The sequence below is a fragment of the Triticum aestivum genome, chromosome 2A (genome assembly GCF_018294505.1).
Source record: "Triticum aestivum cultivar Chinese Spring chromosome 2A, IWGSC CS RefSeq v2.1, whole genome shotgun sequence".
NCBI classification, from domain to species: domain Eukaryota; kingdom Viridiplantae; phylum Streptophyta; class Magnoliopsida; order Poales; family Poaceae; genus Triticum; species Triticum aestivum.
The window spans coordinates 777,926,657-777,946,266 of NC_057797.1; the positions used below are offsets into that span (position 1 = coordinate 777,926,657).

Below are 19,610 nucleotides of genomic sequence, written 5' to 3' on the forward strand. Positions count from 1 at the left end.
CATTTTGCCTGTCCCTCAACCTCGTATCATGCTATACTTTATCTTTGCATCACATTGATGATAAATGATTCATTCTATAGAGTTCTTCCACACAAAAACTCCTAATGTGAAGGTCAGAGACAATTGTGGATTTCGCTGTATGTTTCACAAGTTTTTATCTTTGTACTCACAACCTTTTAAGAGAACTTGTTTCTTTCAGCATGAGGCCGATACCTTTGACTCCATTCCAGTGATCTATATATGGACTGGACATTGCCAAAACAACCAGGATATGTGAAAAACTGTGTCAGGGTAATGTATTGAGCTTCCAACAACTGAAGCATATGGTACCATATTCATTTGGTCTATTTCACATTGACTCTTGGAACACTAAAGTTCCCCAAATCATTACCATTTACTATAAAAACAGGCGTAGGTTTTCTCACATGCATACTTTAGAAACTTTTTAAAGTATGCTCATGCGACACTCCTAATACCCCCTTTTATTCTCTTCTTGGTGAATCTCGATAATTATAACAAGAGTCACTCTACTGAGAATATTCTTTTGAACTTTGAGAACAAGAACTTCTTTTCTCCTGCTGCAGTAGATTGACATCACCACTAGCGAGTAGGACGTCATGCACATGCACATGATTAGGAAATGAATTTCCTATTCTATAACTTTGCATGAATACAATTGTCTTCTCATTTTCTTTAACCCAAAACAACATTTGATTGCTTTAGTCCATAAAAGACTCCTTCAGGCAGTATCCCCTGTGTTCTTTACTTTCATCTGATGTAACTTAGATCATGATGTGCTACCAACACTCATTGTAATCTATTCAGTGCAAAACACGCAAAACCCTTTCGATTTAAGTCGTGTTTTACACCTTTACATATTTCCTTTGGAGTCACATTGTCCTTGTAGACTCTTTACACCCTACTGTTTTGGCTCCATTGGAAATTACTCATCAGTCCCAAACATCGTCGGGATTCACCAATTTCATTTCATCTCGCATAGTCTCTTATCATTTAGATAAGCAGACACTTCTCAAAGCTCGAATGAGCACTTTAAATGAGGTGGGATCAACCTCCATTTGAATTTCACTAACATAAACTTTATAGTAATCAGAAGTATCTGATTTTCTCATTCCTTGAGACCATCAGTGTCTCAGGTACTGGCACTTCATTCATATGGGGATGTTGTTGCTCTATCAATGCAAGAGGCAAACTAATTATATAGTCTTTCATTTCCAAGAGGCAATAGGTTTTACAGGGACCTGTATCACAATATCCATGTTTACTCATTCATCCTTTATAGAGCTAACAACATGTGTTGTATAGGTCATACAACATGCTCCCCCAGATTACTCCATCTTCACTCAAAAATGGTGTATCTTTAAACTTTATAATTTGGGTTTATTCTATTAAAACTTTCTTCTTTATGGCACTTTAAGCACTGTCTTAGTATTCCTTACTCTGCTTTCGGAACTGTAAAAGATCCAGAAATACAACTATTTCTTTCTCCCCCTCGAAATGTGGCAAGAACTTTTCTGTCACAATTTCGAAAAACCATTCATAACTCTTGTGAATTGAGGAAACTTTGATTATCTACTTCATTTATCTGATTACTTCATACGTAATGAAGTTATCTGTTAACTGCTATGGGAGTACTTTTTCCTCATTCCATTTCAAAAACTCAACAGAGTTCTTTATCATTAGTACTTTTGCAAGTCACACTTGCATATCATTCTTATCTTTAGTTTCGTCTGTAACTTTTATTCTCTTCGGATTTATTGAGTGCTTAATGACCGTTACACATAAGATGTATGGTTGATACTAGGAAAGCATAATAGATACTCCATACTTTTCTCCCAGAGTGGGACACATTAAAAGCACATGAGTCATCATGTCTTTCTCCTGTCATACAGGATAATTCTGAGAAAATTTCTGCCGCCATACGGGTTACGCAGGGATTTTCCCAAACTTTTCCTGCCATGCGGGTTTTATCATAATCATCTTTTCCCGCCATGCGGGTAATTCCCTGTAAGGAACATAAATGCCAGAATTGGCTCTTTTGACTGCATATTCAATCATCAAATTTATAAATAAATCCGAATGCTCTTTGACACACATGCTTGATCCGACGTTGGTCAAATTAAACACGCATGTTGCTTGTTTTATCTCAAATCATAGAGAGTACATGAAAGACATTCGTCAACCAAGACTCTCAATGATCTATCTCTTTTCTTTTGAAACCATTCTTTAGAGAGAACATACTATCTCACGTTATGACCTTTCTTGGTCATCTTTCGGGTCACAAGTACCCAACCATTCGCTTTCATGAATGAAAGCAGGGAAAACTTTTAGTCTGGGAAAACTTAGCCAATAATCAACAATAATGAGCATAAAAAATAACCCCATGTTGTCTGGTTAAAAAAATATGCACATTAACTTTGAAAAACTTTCTTTTATATTCTAAATCACTGTTGGGCAGAATTAGAATAAAACATCATCCTTCTACATTAATTCCATATCACCGTTGGGCGGAAATGGAAATAATGCATATAACTCGTAAATATTGTGATGATAAAATTTCTATTAAGCGGCTTTGCTAAGAAAATAATCATCATTATCAACTTTATTGCAGCGGAAAACTTTTAATATACATTTCTCAACCTTTATCAAATGCTCTGAAAATTGGTCACTTTGATACAAAAATTATCACAGATTTGAACTTTTAACTATAAGACTCATTGAATTATAATATTGTCATCATCAACGTTGGTCAGAAAATAACAATACCATAATTAAACTTTAATCAAATATCTTTCTACTGTCATAGCAGAAGCTATCTGAATCTGATTTCACCCACAAGTGAAAAAAAGCTTCTCTCAAAAACCTGTTCATCCAATTAAATTTTCCCGTTGGTTCCAATTTAATTGGGGGATAATACTTTTTCTTTGCAGCGGAAACTTTACAATATACAATTCTGTACTCTTTTATTCTCTAAGTAATTTTAACTGGTTGCTTCAAAATTGAATTAGAGAAGCAACAATTTAATCTTTCACATTAGTTCTACTCACTTTTAAAAGAGCACTTTTATTCTTATTTTTGCAGCGGAAACTTGAATGTAAAATTCATGAACTTTTTACTTTTCAGAAACTTTTCTGTCACTCTCTTATTTTCTAAGAAAAACTTTCGTTGGATCAATTTGAATACAAAAACTGGGTGAAAATTTGCCCAAAAACTGAACAAAAAACATGAAAACTGTGCTCTGTAAAAATTATCAGAGAAAACTCTGTGCGTGGGCCGTTTCTTTCACGCCGGCGGCCCATAGCCTGCTCATTCGCGTCGCTCTGCGGCCTGCTGCTCTTGGCCCACGGCCAGCTGGCGGCGCCGCCTGTCCCCCACGGTGAGAAAACCGGCCCACGGCCTACTCGCCTGTCCCCCGCGGCTGCCGGGTTGGGTCGCCGGCTCTGCCGGCCCAGCAGCTAAGCTGGCCAGCGGTTTCGGCCCAAAAAGCCCGTAGTGCCTTAGGTTTTCTATCTCTGCCGTTCATGGCGATCCAACGGTGGCCCGTGCATCTCGCTGGATCAAAACCAGTTGGCGACGCTACTGAGGGGAAAACCCTAGGCCATTCTCCCCCCGTGCGCGCCGCTCACTTCTCTGTCGACCCGACCGCGGGTCACCGCGTCGCGCCGGTCACCGGCAACTGCGACGAAGTCGCTGCCCGCGCGAGCTGCCTTCCCTTTCCCCTCCCTTTCTCATTTCCTTTCTTCCATCCACCACCGCCCCAGCGAGATAGAGACGCGAGCAGCGCGAGCAGAGCCTCGTTTGCTTCCCTTCGCGCGCGACTGCAGTTTCCAGATGCGATGGAGTTGCGGCGTGCGCCCGCGGCGGCGCCCCTGCCGGCCCCTTTGCCGGCGTGCGCGAGCACCTCGAGGGTGAACGCGCCGCCGTCAAATGGCTTGGTGGTGGTGCCCTTTGCCCCGGTGTGGGGTGGTTCTTCGTCCCCGCACCTCGGCTTGCCGATGCGTGTGGGGATCGAGAGGAACAGGCGCGGTCGGAGTGGCGGCACACTTTGCCGGCGGCCCAAGGCCTTCTCCGGTGAACTTTTGTTTGCTTTTCTCTGCCCTACTAGGGTTCTTTAGGGAGGGGGGGATTTTTGTTGCTACCAAAAATCCACAACGCCAACCTGGGCTGATACCATTGATAGTGTCTATTGATCCAGTGGGCATGGGGATTCCGGTAGTGGCGATAGGTATTACCTTTCCTTGTGGCTCGAGGAGCTCCTGGTGCCGGCCATGGTGCCGGTGCCGGTGATGGCAGAGAGTAGTGGTGGCAGAGCTTCCCATCAGCACTACACTAACCCTAGATCGGTAGGGGATTAGGTGGGGTGTACGAATGTGCGACGAACCTCGTGATGCGAGCCGCCGGCCCCCACCTCTTTATATAGTGCAGGTGACAGGGGCCTGTCAACCATAGTGGGTTGAGCGCCCCCGATCAGGGCACAGATCTAAGGGCCCGGTGGGCCGTTGGGCCCACACGGTGGAGATCATCCTAACACGATAATGTATTTTTGTATTTTTGCAGTTCATATATGGTGAAGCTTTATATGTCGTTTTTACATACACATATCTAAATAGTACTACCTCCGATCCCTGATAAGTGTTGCAGTCTTGAACTAACCCCATTTTAAAACTGCAACTCTTATTTTGGATAAGAGGGAGTATCTTTTTTTCAAAGGATGAGTATTGCATCTTAATAGTAGCATGGCTGCCGAATGCCCAACAATTTTACACCAAAGGAAAGATAAGTCGAGGCAGAAGCCGACTGATTGCGAGCTATAGTTCAATATTGCACCATGGGAGTCGAATACCATATGAATTGTTAAGTTCATTTTGTACCCGTTGCAACGCACGGGCTCTTTTGCTAGTATAGTATTATGCACTATTGCATTTCTATTTGGGTAGGCTTGTTTGTTATATTTCATGTGTTTCTATTCTGCTCTATCAAAGTTGGAAAATAATATTTCATCTTACTACAACTACAATAATTCGGCTCATGTTTGATAATGTGTATATCTTTAAGGTGCAATTCACACCCCAAGGTATCGATGGTTTATAGGATAGATCTTGTTTGTTTATCTTTCATGTGTTTCTATTCTGCTCTATCAAAGTTGGAAACCAAGATGTCATCATATTATAACTACAATCATATCGACTCATGTTTGATAATGGGTATATCTTTAAGGTGCAATTCACACACCAGGATATCGATAGTTTATAAGATAGATCAAGTAGTAAGCTTACATTTGAGTTTGGTGTGGTTTTATTTTTTGACAAAAAAATCCTATCATATTTTGGCATAAAATAGTTTGGTTTTGTTAACTACATGATAGAATTTTTGGATTATAATGATTTTTATAACCTGATTTGTCATGGCCTTTCATATTTTGGCAAAAAAAACCTATTATTGAAAAACTTTATGGGCGCAGGAACGTGTGTGCTCTAGAAGTAGGCTTGTGGAGATATTTAGTAAGTATATCATTATGTATATAAACTGACACAAAATAGTTCAGATATTGGGCAATTTCAATTTTTCTTCTTATTGTGAACAAAAAGCATTTTCTCTTTTCAATTTCTACTTTACTACTGATTATATTGGAATACCTCACATACCAAAACAAAAGGGAAACATGCTTGGAACAACTTATTTCAACATATTTTAGTTTCCCGTAATTCACATTTTGGTTTTGTTTAGCTTTTGCCTCCATATATTTATGACAATTTCTATCATTCTACCGTCAAAATGGACGGGCGCGGCAACACGCGCCATCAATGATCTAGTACCCTTAATTTCTAGACTTAACTACCATGTCTCGGATCTGTAGGAGCGCAAACATCGATTTTGAGATGATTAGTTTTCTAATATATACCTTTATGAACGCATTGAAAGTGATAAAACTTTAGAAGTTCGATCTCAGCTTTAGTTATGATATATTTTTCTGATTATACACTTATACTGTTGAGAGAGATCCGTGAATTCGCAACGCTGTCACCGGAACCTGGTAATCTAGTTCCACTTGGAGTCTTGGACGTTTGTCATCCCCTAGCTGGATGCAGCATTAAGGGATGTATGTTGAGGTGAGATTTTTGCCATGTATAAAGCATGCTGAGATGACATGGTTCCATGAGAGAAATAGTTAATTAAAGCTAGCTATTTAAATATAGAATAGTACATAAGTCGAGGTTCTATGACGTTGTATGTGCGGCAGTTGCAGTCTTGGGGATACCTGGAAGTGTTTGCACAAAGTGATCAGTAATGGCGGAGAACGCTGTGCAATTCATATGGTGTAAAATAGTTGTTGAATTGCCCGCAGCGACCCGCTGAGCTCGCCCAGGTTGGCATTTAGTTACTGCCGCACCTGAGCGGTTTCACTGAGTTTTCTCTCTGATTTTGTTTGGGTGTTTCCGTTTAGCCTGGTTTTAGCTGTTTTATTTTTCCCTTTCCAATTTATAATTCATTTTTCAATCTCTTTTTCTTATTCGGTTTTTTGATCCTGTTTAAGTGTTTTTCCCCTTTTCATCAGGGTTCTGGTTTTCCTTTTGCTTTTCTTTCTTTTGCACTTCTCCATTGTTTTAATAATTTTACTGTACAATGAAAAAGTTCTCAATATATGGTGAATACTTTTTAATATACAGTGAACATTTTTAGATATATGGTGAACTTATTTATATATAGTGAATATATTAAATATACACTGAACATTTTTAAAGACACACTGATTTTTTAATATGTGACGAATATATTTTTAATATATTTTATTTAGCATTTCCTAAATATTTAATTCCTAAAAAACGATCCAACAGTTAGTTTTCCAAAGGAAAATCGACTGAAAAAGAAATAAAAGGAAGTCGCTCAAGGGAGTGCACCACGCATTGGCAGAGTGGGCTGGCCAACTAGGCTTGAACCTGTGTGTAGCCCTTACTATTTGACGCCTCTATTTTAGACTTCCCTTATTTGACGCTTCAAACAAGACTCCGTTATTTATAGTTTTTGGCACGGCTCAAACCTTCTAGAAGGTTTCACACTAATTTATTATCGGTTTTAGGAACCTTCTAGAAGTTAATTTGCTGTTTTTTGTATTTCTATTATTATTATTATTATTATTATTATTATTATTATGTTTTGAGTGTTTCTTTCAAAAAATGTTTACAAGTTTGAAAATTCATGATTTTGAAAACTGTTCATATTTTTAAACTTTACGAAATTAGAAAAACTATTGGAGTTTTTAAATAAATATAGGCTATTTTTAAATTTTTTTGGAATTTAGAAAGCAGTTCCAAATTTTTTGGAAGCAATCACAGTTTTCAAAATATGTGTGCAGTTTTTAAAAAATATTCACAATTTGAGAAAATATTTCGTTTTTCCAAAACATATAAAAATTCTAAAATGTCCACTTTCTAAAGAATGTTCATGAAAAATATTCACGATTTATTTTGATAATTAATAAAATCTCGTGAGAAATACAGTAGAAAATATCAAAAAGAAGAAGCATCTAAAATCTAGTAAAACAAAAATATTGTAGCAACACTCGCTTTAGCAGCTTAGACTAAAATGCATTGGGCCAGTCCGTCACGGCATGTGTGTGTCACCCACCTATTTGGCGCAAGGAGCGTAGAACCAAATAGGAGGTATCATTATTTAACATTAGGACAACGCTAATGCTCATATGTGTGGTGCGAGCCAAACCCGCCTACACACCATATAACAAATAGTATGCATCACGTCATCGATGCATGCATTTGGAAATCTTTTTGATTTTTCAGTTTTTAAAATATTTTATCTCTTAAATGAAAAATCCGACTGGAGATCCGTTTTCACCATTAAATCCCCGTGAGGAGATTTTCGAAACTAGATCTTATATCAATATATTTCGATGTAATTTTTTGGGGTTAAAAGTTACCATGTCTATTGCACATGAATTGCCATAATGTTTACACTGAAGTTGTCATGATATGTTTCAGCTATTTTATTTTACATTTAAAAGTAATTTTGACATATTATAAAACGACGAATTAAGAAACTAGACTTGAAATGAACCATAAGCTAAAATTACCATGATACATGCACTTAAAATTGCCATGCTTCATATAAAAAATAATTTTCATAATCAAAGTACTGGAATTGCCATCATAAAAAAAATCTAAATTGCCATGCTCTACAAACTAAAATTTTCACATGGCAATTTTAGTTTAAGCACTATGGCAACTACAGTGTAAACATCATGACAACTTTTGAGCAAAAAAAAATTCATCGAAACATATCAACATGGGGTCTAGTTTTAAAGATCTCGTCGAGACGTATTTAATGGTGAAAACGGATTTTTAATTCAATTTTGTAATTAGGAGACAAAACATTTTTAAGCCAAAAACCAAAAAGATTCCTGCTGATGTTATTTGTTCATACGTGAATAATTGAATGGTGAAGGCGTGTGGGTAATGTGCAAGATGCCACACATGTGGGCATTAGTTTTTCCCTAACATTATTTAACACTAAAGGCGTCAAACTGACGTCTCAAACAGCCGGCCAACCATGTCGTTGCTGCCTAAAATTGCTCACCGGCGTTGGTATTCCCGAGCCAATCAATGTTTAGACTCCGCCAAGCCCACTCAAGGAGTTGTTTGATTTGCAGAAAGCCCACACTAGTTACTGCAAAGCATATATGTTTTTTTCATGTCAATTACTTTATGTGCAAGTTCTAAAAATCACTTATATGTGCATATAAAAAAATGGTGCAGTGCCGGAACTTCACAACTAAACGGTAATGCTTATATCTTGTTGTTCAGGTCATAAAACTACTTTGTTGTACATGCTTTCTCTACTTTAAATGGCAAGCTTAAGCTGTATTTTTTCGGTGGTAAAAGAGTTTTATTTCATATTCATAGAGTTACAATCAAACGGCAAAAGCTCCTCAATACAAGGAGGGCCCTGCCCAAGCCATACAGCTATAGTACTCTCTGTACGACTATACATAGCTAAACGATCTGCTATCCTATTCTGTTCTCGCTTAATTTTCGAAGGAATAAACTCTCTTTCACCCATAAGATGATGAATCTCAGCAACTAAGTGACCATATGCCGAAAAGAGCCTGTGAGGAGTCGGATTGAACCATGATAGGAAGATTACAGTGCTGAATTGTCAATGCCATTCCTTGCATTATTGCATGTAATTCCGCCTCCAGTGCATCATTGTAGTTGAAGATACACCGTTAGGCTGCAAATATGACAGTACCATCATATCTTCTTAGTATCATACCCGCTGCCGCTGATCCATCCGAAGCTAGAAACGACCCATCGACCGATAACGCTGCTTGGCCATCCACCGGTCTCGGCCATGGTAGCCGCGCCGCCTCACCGCACGACCTGACCGGAGCTTCGTACTGCACTGGCATCTTCCCCTTGATGATCTCCTCTGTAGAGTACCTCCTAGCCAAGTGTAGCGAGTGCATATAACTCTGAAGGTAGTCGGCCGTTACCGCCGGAGCCGGTACATCTTTGCCATGCGCCATGTCCGACTGCATCGTCCAAATCCTCCAGATTAACATGATGGTGCAATCCTGCATTTCATCATTGCAATTCACTAGAATGTTCAGAAGCCACTCGTTACCTGTGTCCCGCAGCAGTTGATGATCAGGGAGGTTTCATACTGAACGCATCTGCGTCCACACTGCTCGAGCATAATCACAAGTGACCAGCGCATGGAAGCTGGTCTCCTTTTCTGTACCACATAGAGGGCATGTATCTCGAGTGGATATGTGCCTATATTTCTTGCAATAGTTAGTTGCTAGCGCTCCTGACACAGCCTTCCACGCCATGATTCTCATTTTGAGTGGAACCCGAGCATCCTAAAGTGAACACTAACAATGACAGTGTAGCAGCACATAGTAGCAGTGGCGAATCTAGGAACAAAATGAAGGGTGGGCTCAAAGTTAACGCTGAGAGAACTAAACATCATTTTAAAGAAACAAATCATTGCCTCATAATCCCGTGGTCCAAATAAGCTTCAATTTTTCCAGATTAGTATCGGAAACATGTACGTATTTTCTGCTGGAATTTCTTAGATTTATTTTAAAATATGAAAATTTTGACCAAAGTTTGGATTACATATGCACAAGCTGGGATAGGTTCAGAACTATGCATATACTCGTATGTTTTCTCCTCAATTCTTTTTGCGAATCTGCAAATAGTTCCATTGGACACTAAATTAGTTAACCTGCATCCGGTTCAGTTACCCAGCCAGCAGCCGCCCAGCTCGCCCCTGGCTCCCTCATGTCGGCAGGCCGGCGAGCTCCTGCAGACTGCATCCCCCGCCTAAATCAGCTGTGGCTACGGCTGAGCTCTACCACAACCATCTCCCCTGGCGGTAGCCTGGTCCCCCGCGGGCGGCGCTACGGTAGGAGTATGAGCATGAACGCATGGCTGCCGCCGCTGTGAGTCGCCAGTTCTGTTCTCTGTGGGTGTGCGGCGTTGTTTATTCGCTACTTGCTAATACATAGGCTGAGAAGTTGGGCTATTGGGCTGGGACGAGATTAGTTTAGTAGTAAAAAAGATTCATTTTTCTGGAGGGTAGGCTTCAGCCTGTTGAAGCCCCCTGGTAGACTCGCCGCTGCACAGTAGCACTCTCGGTGACATGGCGTCCTACAGGTTAGTTAGACATTGAGATGTTCACCCGAAAAAAAACCATTGAGATGTTGCCGATGATCACCTCTTACTGGTTTTTTTTAAATCTTGAGTAAAACATCCAGCTGGACACGAGCTCAGATCATGTAGTTTTTTTTAGGATCAATCACTCCGTTTTATTCAACCACGCTCAGACCATGTAGTGTGGCAGACTGGAAGCGAAGGAGTGGGCGGCCGAAACTAAAAAAAGCCGTCAAGATCCACGGCCCGTTCATGATTCTTAGCTCCCCAGTTGAACTGCTCTGAGTTTTTCCTTTTGCAGTAACTCAATGACCACCACGGACTAGAGAGTTTTTCCCCTAGGGTTTCCGCTTAGGGTTCCACCTATCCTCCGGCGATCCTGCCGGAGTCCACGTAAAATCTCTTCGGCTGCCGATCGTCTTTGGCTGTCGGTGAGATCTATCATCTTCCGTCGTGTGTGCGTGCGTGCATGGCGGACCCAACGACTCAGGTGCAAGGGGGGATGGGGGAAGCGAGGGCGGATGTAGTAGCGTTGGCGGCGGCGGCTCGGCCAAGTGGATCGGGGCAGGCGAGAGGGGGGGCTGAGGAGGAGACTAGGGGGAAGGATAGGCAAGATCAGAATTCGCAGGATGTGCGGAACCAGGCAGAGGGGGTCGAGGAGGAGTTTGGCGATTACTATGGCCCCGATCCAGATCTGGAAGATCAATTCGCGGGGATGAAGTTGCATGGTCGGGAGGAGGAAGAGCTTGATTTTTCGGAAGAAGTGGATGAACTCATCAAGGACGTGCGCTGGCTGGCTCTCTTCCGCGTCCATACCACAAAGCCTTTCAGCCATGCCGCACTAATGTCACAGATGCGTAATGCGTGGGCGGCAGCACAAGGGGTTACCTTCAACATCAAAGGCCCGAATTTATTCTTAGTTTAATGTCACTGCTTAGGCGATTGGAGGAAGATCATGGACGGGGGGGGGGGGGGGGGCGTGGCTGTTTAGGAGGGCTCCGGTGGTGCTACAAGAATATGATGGTTTTTCAGATGTCAAAGGTTACAGACTAAACAAGATACCCGTCTGGGCGAGAGTGAAGGGGTTGCCAGATGGCCTTACGAGGAGGAGAGAGTTGGCTGAGAAAGTTGCTGCAAAGGTGGGGGGTCCACCTTTCAACATGATCATGAATGAGGGAAGAATAAACCCGGCTAGCACCCTACGAGTTAGGGTTTATGTGGATGTCAATATCCCATTGGTCCGTTTTGTGCCAATTACTTTAAAGGAGTACAAGAGATATAGTGTCTACTATGAGAAGCTCCCAGACTTCTGTTTTGCTTGTGGAAGAATGGGACACTTAGCTGATGAATGTGGTGACGGGGTTCACGACCCGAGAACCTTCGAATGGGGGGAGTGGTTGCTTTGGGAGCCGGAGATGACGACAACTCAAGGTTTAGGTGGGAGAGGGAGAGGGGATGGTGGGGGAAGAGGTAGTTGGAGGGATGTTGGCAGAGAAGAAAGGGGAGGCCGAGGAGGAAGGGGCTCGGGGGGTGGAAGAGGGAGAGGAGATTTTGGAGAGGAGGTGGCTGCTGCTGATACACAGCGGGCAAGGATGGATGGAACGGAGCCTGATCTGGGGTACCAGCACGGGGAAGAGGTAGGTGAGAAAGGAGCCCGCAAGCGGCTGGTGGCAGCGGATGGCAGTGTCAATGTAAGGGGCCAATCGGTCCCGAATTTAGCTGGCAGAGTGGCAGGTTCGGTCCTCCGTATTGAGGGTGCTACCTCTTCAGGCGCCAATGAATCGACATCTACGCCAGAGAAAGTGCAGGAAGTGAAGCGGAGGAAGCAGGATGAGGGGATGGTTGTGGATGGAGCTGAGTACACATCTAAGGCGGCCTCCGGAGAGGAGGACCGCCGAGCCCAATGAGGACTATGTGCTGGAACTGTCGAGGAATTGGCGACCCTACAACAGTTCATGAGCTCCGCGATCTTGTGGAGGCTAGTGCGCCGTCGGTGCTATGCATTGTTGAAACTCAACTGGCAAAGTACCGAGTGGAAGGTTTGGCGAGTAGGTTAGGTTTCAGCAGTAGTTTTGGAGTAGGTAGTAGTGGAAGAAGTGGGGGTTTGTGCTTGTATTGGAAGAATAATATCAATCTCGGAATAAAAACATTTTCTCAGTATCATATTGACTCGGTGATTTCCCAACCTAGGGAGGAACCTTGGTGTTTATCTTGCTTTTATGGAGCTGCAAACAGGAGCTTGAGGTACAAAACTTGGGATACGATGAAGATCCTGAGAGGTGAGAGCACGATGCCTTGGGTGTGCATGGGGGATTTCAATGAGATACTTCGGCCAGAGGAACAAATGGGACCAAATGAACGGGACAGTGCACAAATTGCAGGTTTTCGAGAAGCTGTTGATGTTTGCTGGGGTATAAGGGATTGGATTGGACCTTCGAAAAGAGAGTGGTGGGGGGAGAGTTCTGCCACGTACGACTGGACAGAGCCCTAGCTACTCCCAGCTGGTCGGCTTTGTTTCCTTTTGCTTCAGTTGAACACCTCACCGCTGCAAAGTCTGACCACCGCCCGATCGTCTTTTCAAATGAGTTGGAAGATAGTAGCTTGAGACACTCACTGAAGAAACCTTTCCGCTACGAGTGCGCATGGGAAACTGACGATAGGTTCGGTGAGGCTCTGGGACAAGCATGGGAGGCTGCACTCCTAGCAAACACAGTAGGCGAGCTGGCGCACAAGCTGAACAACGTTGCAGCAAGCTTAAAGCGATGGAGCAGACAAACATTCGGCTCTGTCCGGCAGGAGCTGAGAGATCTGAGGCAGTAGCTGGCAGGATATCGAGCTGATCCGTTGAGGGTTGGCCCCGGTCCTGAGGAGAAACGGGTGCAGGACAGGATCGTCGAGTTGTCCTTTCGAGAAGAGGTGATGATGAGGTAGCGTGCACGAGTGCAACGGCTATCAGAAGGAGACGCAAATACAAAGTATTTCCAGAAGAAGGCGAGTGCACGGAAAGCAAAGAATAAGATCAGTAATTTGGTGCGCGGCGATGGAACTACCTACTCGGATCCACAAGAATTGGCGGATATGACGAGTGCCTTTTATGAGAATTTGTATACCTCAGAGGGCTCTATTGGGATCGAGGAGGTGCTGTCCCATATACCACGAAGAGTCGATGCAACAATGAACGCCCGTCTAATGCGAGGTACAATAGAGATGAGGTAAAAGAGGCATTATTCCAGATGTTTCCCACAAAGGCTCCCGGCCCAGATGGCTTTCCAGCACACATTTTTCAGCGGCATTGGGATCTTTGTGGCGAGATGACAGGTATGGTAATAAGACTACTTGAAGGAGATGATTCACCGGAGGATATCAACAACACATTCATCGTTTTGATTCCCAAGATTGCAAGTCCAAAAATATTAGGACAATTTCGGCCGATAAGCCTTTGTAATGTGATCTACAAGATCGCTTCCAAGGTTTTAGCTAACAGGCTGAAGATAATCCTTCCGGATGTGATCTCAGAAGAGCAGTCAGCTTTCGTCCCTGGACGTCTGATTACAGACAATTTTATTACAGCTTATGAATGCCTGCATTACATGAAAACGAGAAGGGTGAAGGGCAATCGCTTTTGTGCACTGAAGCTTGACATGATGAAGGCCTATGACAGGCTTGAGTGGCCGTATCTCAAAGCGGTGATGCTAAAAATGGGTGTCAGCCCGAGGTTTACTGAAACCATCATGAGGTGTGTATCTTCGGTTTCTTTCTCAGTTCTCTTTAACGGTGGAATTCTGGATGCTTTCAGGCCATCACAGGGTTTGCGACAAGGGGACCCTATCTCCCCTTATTTATTTCTGGTGGCGGCTGAGGGCCTCTCTTGCTTACTGAAAGCTCAAGAAGAAGGGATTAGAGGAGTTTCTGTCGCGGCCACAGCGCCAGCGGTAAATCACCTCCTCTTTGCGGATGACAGTTTGCTCTTCTTTGAGGCAACAACGGAGAGTGCAGTTAAAGTCCGAGAGTTGTTGAAGAAATATTGTGATGCGTCAGGACAACGTATCAACACAGACAAATCATCCATATACTTCAGCAAAGGTGTACCAGATACATTGAGGAATGAGGTGAAAGGATTGCTTGATGTGCATAATGAATCGTTGTCGGAGAAATATTTTGGGCTACCAACTGATGTTGGTAGTTCAAAGGAGGGGTGCTTTCGGTACCTAAAGGATGGAATATGGAAGCAGGTACAAGGATGGATGGAAAAGTGCTTATCAGCTGGAGGGAAGGAAGTTCTAATAAAATCGGTGGCACAATCCATACCAACATACTCCATGGCTTGTTTCAAATTGCCAAGAGGTTCGTGTGAGCATATTAATGGTCTACTCAGGAAGTTTTGGTGGGGCAGCAAAAGAGGAGAAAGGAAAACGGCTTGGGTGTCTTGGAATACTATGTGCAAGCCTAAATTCATGGGAGGAATGGGTTTTAGAGATATTGAACTTTTTAATCTAGCTTTGCTGGCCTGACAAGCTTGGCGCCTTCTACAGGAACCCGATTCTCTAAGCGCGAGGGTGCTCAAGGCACGTTACTACCCACAATGCAGCATCCTTGAGGTTTGGCGCTCTATTATGGAGGGTAAGGAGATCCTAGCACTCGGAATTATCAAAAGAGTGGGGACAGGTGCGGATACTGACATCTGGAGCGATAACTGGATACCACGTGACTATAAGCTGCGGCCTTTGTGTGCCTTGAGGGCTGATCCACCGCAACAGGTCTCGGAGTTGATTGACTCGGTCACGAGGACGTGGAACAAGCAGATGCTCGTTGAACATTTTGTCGGCCCTGATGTGGATGCTATTCTGAATATCCCGTTGAGCTCAAGGCTGCAAGATGACTTTTATGTGTGGCACTATGACAAGCGAGGCATCTTCTCGGTCAAATCAGTGTCAGGATGTTAACGGGTATAAAGTATCAGCGGGAGGATTGGATAGAGTATGGCACAAGCACATCCGATCAGGCCTCGGCCAAAAGGGATTGGTCCCACCTCTGGAAGGCGAGGGTGCCTTCGTAGGTCAGGGTTTTTTTCTGGCGCCTCGCACATACCTCATTGTCGACTGGGGTTATCCGACATCACCGAAAGATGGTAGATACAGCAGCCTGCCCTTTATGCAATGCACAGGAAGACACTTGGCACCACTCTTTGTTTGACTGCCGTATGGCCCGCTGTGTGTGGGCACTTGGTGAAGAAGAGGTACTGAAACATGTCATTTCTAATAGATCACCGGATCCCAGGCTGGGGTTATTCTGGTTGTTTGAAACATTAAATGAACAGGAGCTTGCAAAAGTCTTCATCACTATGTGGGCTATATGGTGGGCGCGAAGAAAAGCAATCCATGACAACGAATTTCAGAGCCCGCTGTCTACTTGGTGTTTTATCACGAGGTATCTTCAGGACCTAGAGATTGCAGTGAAGCGGGAAGACCCGATCGCTATGTCAGCTGTCGGGACCTGGCCTCGGAACAAAGCATGGCTTCCACTGGAGGAAGACGAAGCAAAATTCAATGTGGATGGGGGAATATCGAGGCATGGCCATGTTGGGGCAGCAGCGGTGATATGCAGAGACAAGGAAGGTCTTTTCCTGAGGGCTTCGACACTGGTTTTCGACGGTTTGAACGATGCGGTTGCTTTGGAGGCACACGCATGCAATGAAGCTCTAGCTTTGGCTACGGACCTAAATCTAACCCGCTTGCTGATTGCTTCCGATTGTCTGAAAGTAGTGAACAGGATAGAAACAACATCGGCGACACACTATGCATCGGTGTTACATGAAATATCAGAGAGGAGAAGGGATTTCCACCATGTCAAGTTCAAGTTTGAACATAGAGAAAATAATTTCGAAGCCCATGCACTGGCGAAAGCGGCATCTTCTCTTGCTGCAGGTCGCCACATTTGGCTAGGGACAGTAGCAGACATTATTTGTATTCCGATGTTGATTAATGCTTAATAACGTCCCTAGTTACCCGTTAAAAAAAATTAGTCCCCTAAAAAAAGTAACTCAATTAGTACAATAGATAATTCTAAAAGAGGACACTGTTTTTCTTTTGCAGAAAAAAGTCAGTTTCTCGTAAAAACACAATTGTTTTTTTTTTTTTTGCGGAAGAAACTTCCAATGTATTCATAATCTATCATGACATTACAGAAATCGTTTTTCTGCGACGAACTAGAAATTAAACTTTGGTAACGTGCCAGTACAGTACATCCCGAACATGTATGTCATTTGTTAAGCATTTCTCGGCTTATGTATTTAAGCTGTATGTATTGACCGTCATGCAGTAACACTGACAGTGAGAGATGGAGCACCGTTTCCGGGCGGCCTAATTATCCGGTTATGCCGTCTTGACCATCATACAGCACGTGACACCGACGGCTTCTCTTTTTTGTGTTGACACCAGACGTAACACTGAGAGTGACACGCTACTTTGCGTTTCTAGTTGGTCTTGAAGCTGACCCAGTCGGATATTACTTTTTTTTTTGAGAGAGAGCACGCAAATTACATGCCTTAACTTTATAGAAGGCGGAGTGTAAATTACAAGAAATTCAGACAAGCTTGCATCACAGCCTGGTCAGACATTACGAAGTTACTGATGATCACACACACGCTGAGAAAAAGATGCATACGATTTGACCTCTCATCTTATTAACTATGACAACATGCTTGCACAATTAATTAAAAGTTTAAAACACACCGGCTTAACGGTCACTCACTCAACACTACGTTACATCGATAGAACATGTCTCACATGTCGGCGGCGATCCCCTCGTCGCCGGTGGTGGCGGTCTCGATATCCTGGACACGCCTGTTGGGGGCGGCGCAGTTGTTCCGGATCTCGCCCTTGTTGCCGGTGAGGAGGTCCATGTTGCTCATCTTGGTCATGGACCGGGCGAACTGCTCGAAGAAGGCGCCCTGGTTGAGCGAGAAGCGGGTGGCCATGCGCTTGGTGGTGGGGTGGTCGATGAGGCCCTGGTCCGACTTGAACAGGCCCTGCCTCGCGATCAGGTCGAAGTAGTACTTGTTGTCGAAGGCGTCCGGGGTGCGGACGTCGAGGTTCTGGGTCAGGGTGCCGGCGGGGTTGTCCCCAGCGCACTTGTTCCGGAGAGAGGTGGCGAACTTGGAGTCGATGGCCGGGTTGGTGTCGAACACCGGCTTGAAGCGGTCCTCGAAGGCCGGGCAGTGGGCGACGCCGAAGGTGTGCGCGCCGGAGAGGGACACCAGGTCGGCCACGTCCAGGCTGCGGTTGCTGAAGGAGGAGATGAGGGTCGGCACGTCGAAGAAGGGCGCCGGCAGGAGGCCGACGAGAGCGGACGACGCCGGGGCGAGGGCGTCGCGGCGGCCGAGGGAGACGTCGAAGCGCGGCCCGCCGGCCTCGACGAGGGAGTCGCGGGTGGCGAGCACGGTGATGTCGGCGCAGGAGACGGTGGGCCCGCAGGCGCTGTGCACGGCGGCGCGGATGCGCTCGATGAGGTCCAGCGCCACGGGGCGGAGGGTCTGGTTGGGGACCTCATTGAGCTCGCTGCCGGCGCCCTTGAGCAGCACGGACGCGTCGCAGCCCTGCGGGAAGCAGTCGTGGAAGAGGATGCGGATGAGCGCCGGCGCCACGCCCACGTCGCGGCGGAACGTCTCGGCGACGTGGAACTCCACGATGTGCTCCAGGTCCGGGCACGTCGCGGCGTGGAAGTTGGGTGAGAGCTGGCCCTCCGACGAGTGGACGGCGGCGCAGACCAAGGCCAGGACGGCGATGGCCGCTGCTGCTCTGGACGCCATCGCTGAAGCTGAGCTTCTAGCTTCTTGCAGACCTTAGCTAGTGACCTACGTCTGAGGGAGGGAGGGTCGTGTGGCTTGCACAAGATAGCCGCTAACCCCTTGCTATTTATACACCGAACGGCTAGTCACCTCCGACCGAGCTGGCTGGCTCGATCTGATCCACATGCGATGTTCAAGTCGTGGAGATTAACTAGAGAAGAGAGAAGACTAGTCGCAGAAAGAGAGAGACTAATTGCAAATTAAAGAGGGACATGCAACATGTGCAAGTTGCATGGACAAAGGTCAAGAAAATCAACTGGCCGGGTAGGGTACCTCAGCTGGATCGTGTCTCTTCCTCGAACTTTCCTCCTTGTTTCCACGTGAACTTTCACCTAACACCACAGTGACGTGCATGTTGGACACACTTAGTATATTATTATAGTATATATGCAAGGAAAAAAGCGGCATAGATTGCTCGACAGATTGCATGAATCGAGCACGTATTTGCTAATTTGGCAAGGTATAATCTACGGAGCAAGCAAGAGCATCCAGTTGGATCTAACGGATATGGAATCATTCTGAACGACACCAAGCTACGGGTTGAGCGATTGATTAGTTAATGGCGGCCACCGAAGATAATTAAGCTATATCCCGCAAAAGAAAAAGATAATTAAGCTATAGGTGTGGTTAGTTGGGGGTCAAGTGTCGTCTTATCTCTCGGACGATGCATGCAAAGCTACGTACCACATGCATGAGAAAATAAAGCCGCTGAAAGTTCGCCGCCGGCGCCGGGCACGTGCTGCACTGTACCACAACACTACTATATTAGCTACGTACGTACACTGGATCGGGTCAGTCATGGACATGGTATGGACGCGTGCTTTCCTAGCTCCTATCCAAAAAGTCATTTGCTCTTCTATCGTCGCACCTCCTTCTCCTTCATCATCATCAGCAAATAAATAAATGAATGGACGAAGACTTGTTCTTCTTTGCATGCATATGCATGTCCACTGAAAGCTACCGTTAGAGGAGCATCTATACACCTGCAGATGCGTCCGCCGGAGGTAATCGGACAGTCTGCATTTTCCCCACTCCATACCTGCATGCCCCTTATATGTCCTACCACAAATCTATAC

The 19,610-nt window shown here is 44.7% G+C and overlaps 1 protein-coding gene across 1 annotated transcript; it reads right to left on the bottom strand.

Annotated features, from left to right (window-relative positions):
- Positions 1-17,164: 17,164 nt before the first annotated feature.
- On the bottom strand, positions 17,165-18,580 carry LOC606365 (peroxidase). Its single transcript, XM_044598404.1, has one exon. The coding sequence runs from the start codon at positions 18,493-18,495 to the stop codon at positions 17,470-17,472; it is 1,026 nt and encodes a 341-aa protein (XP_044454339.1). The 5' UTR covers positions 18,496-18,580; the 3' UTR covers positions 17,165-17,469.
- Positions 18,581-19,610: the final 1,030 nt, after the last annotated feature.

Coding starts and splice junctions, on each gene's coding strand:
- LOC606365 (XM_044598404.1), bottom strand. CDS start 18,495: ATGGCGTCCAGAGCAGCAGCGGCCATCGCCGTCCTGGCCTTGGTCTGC.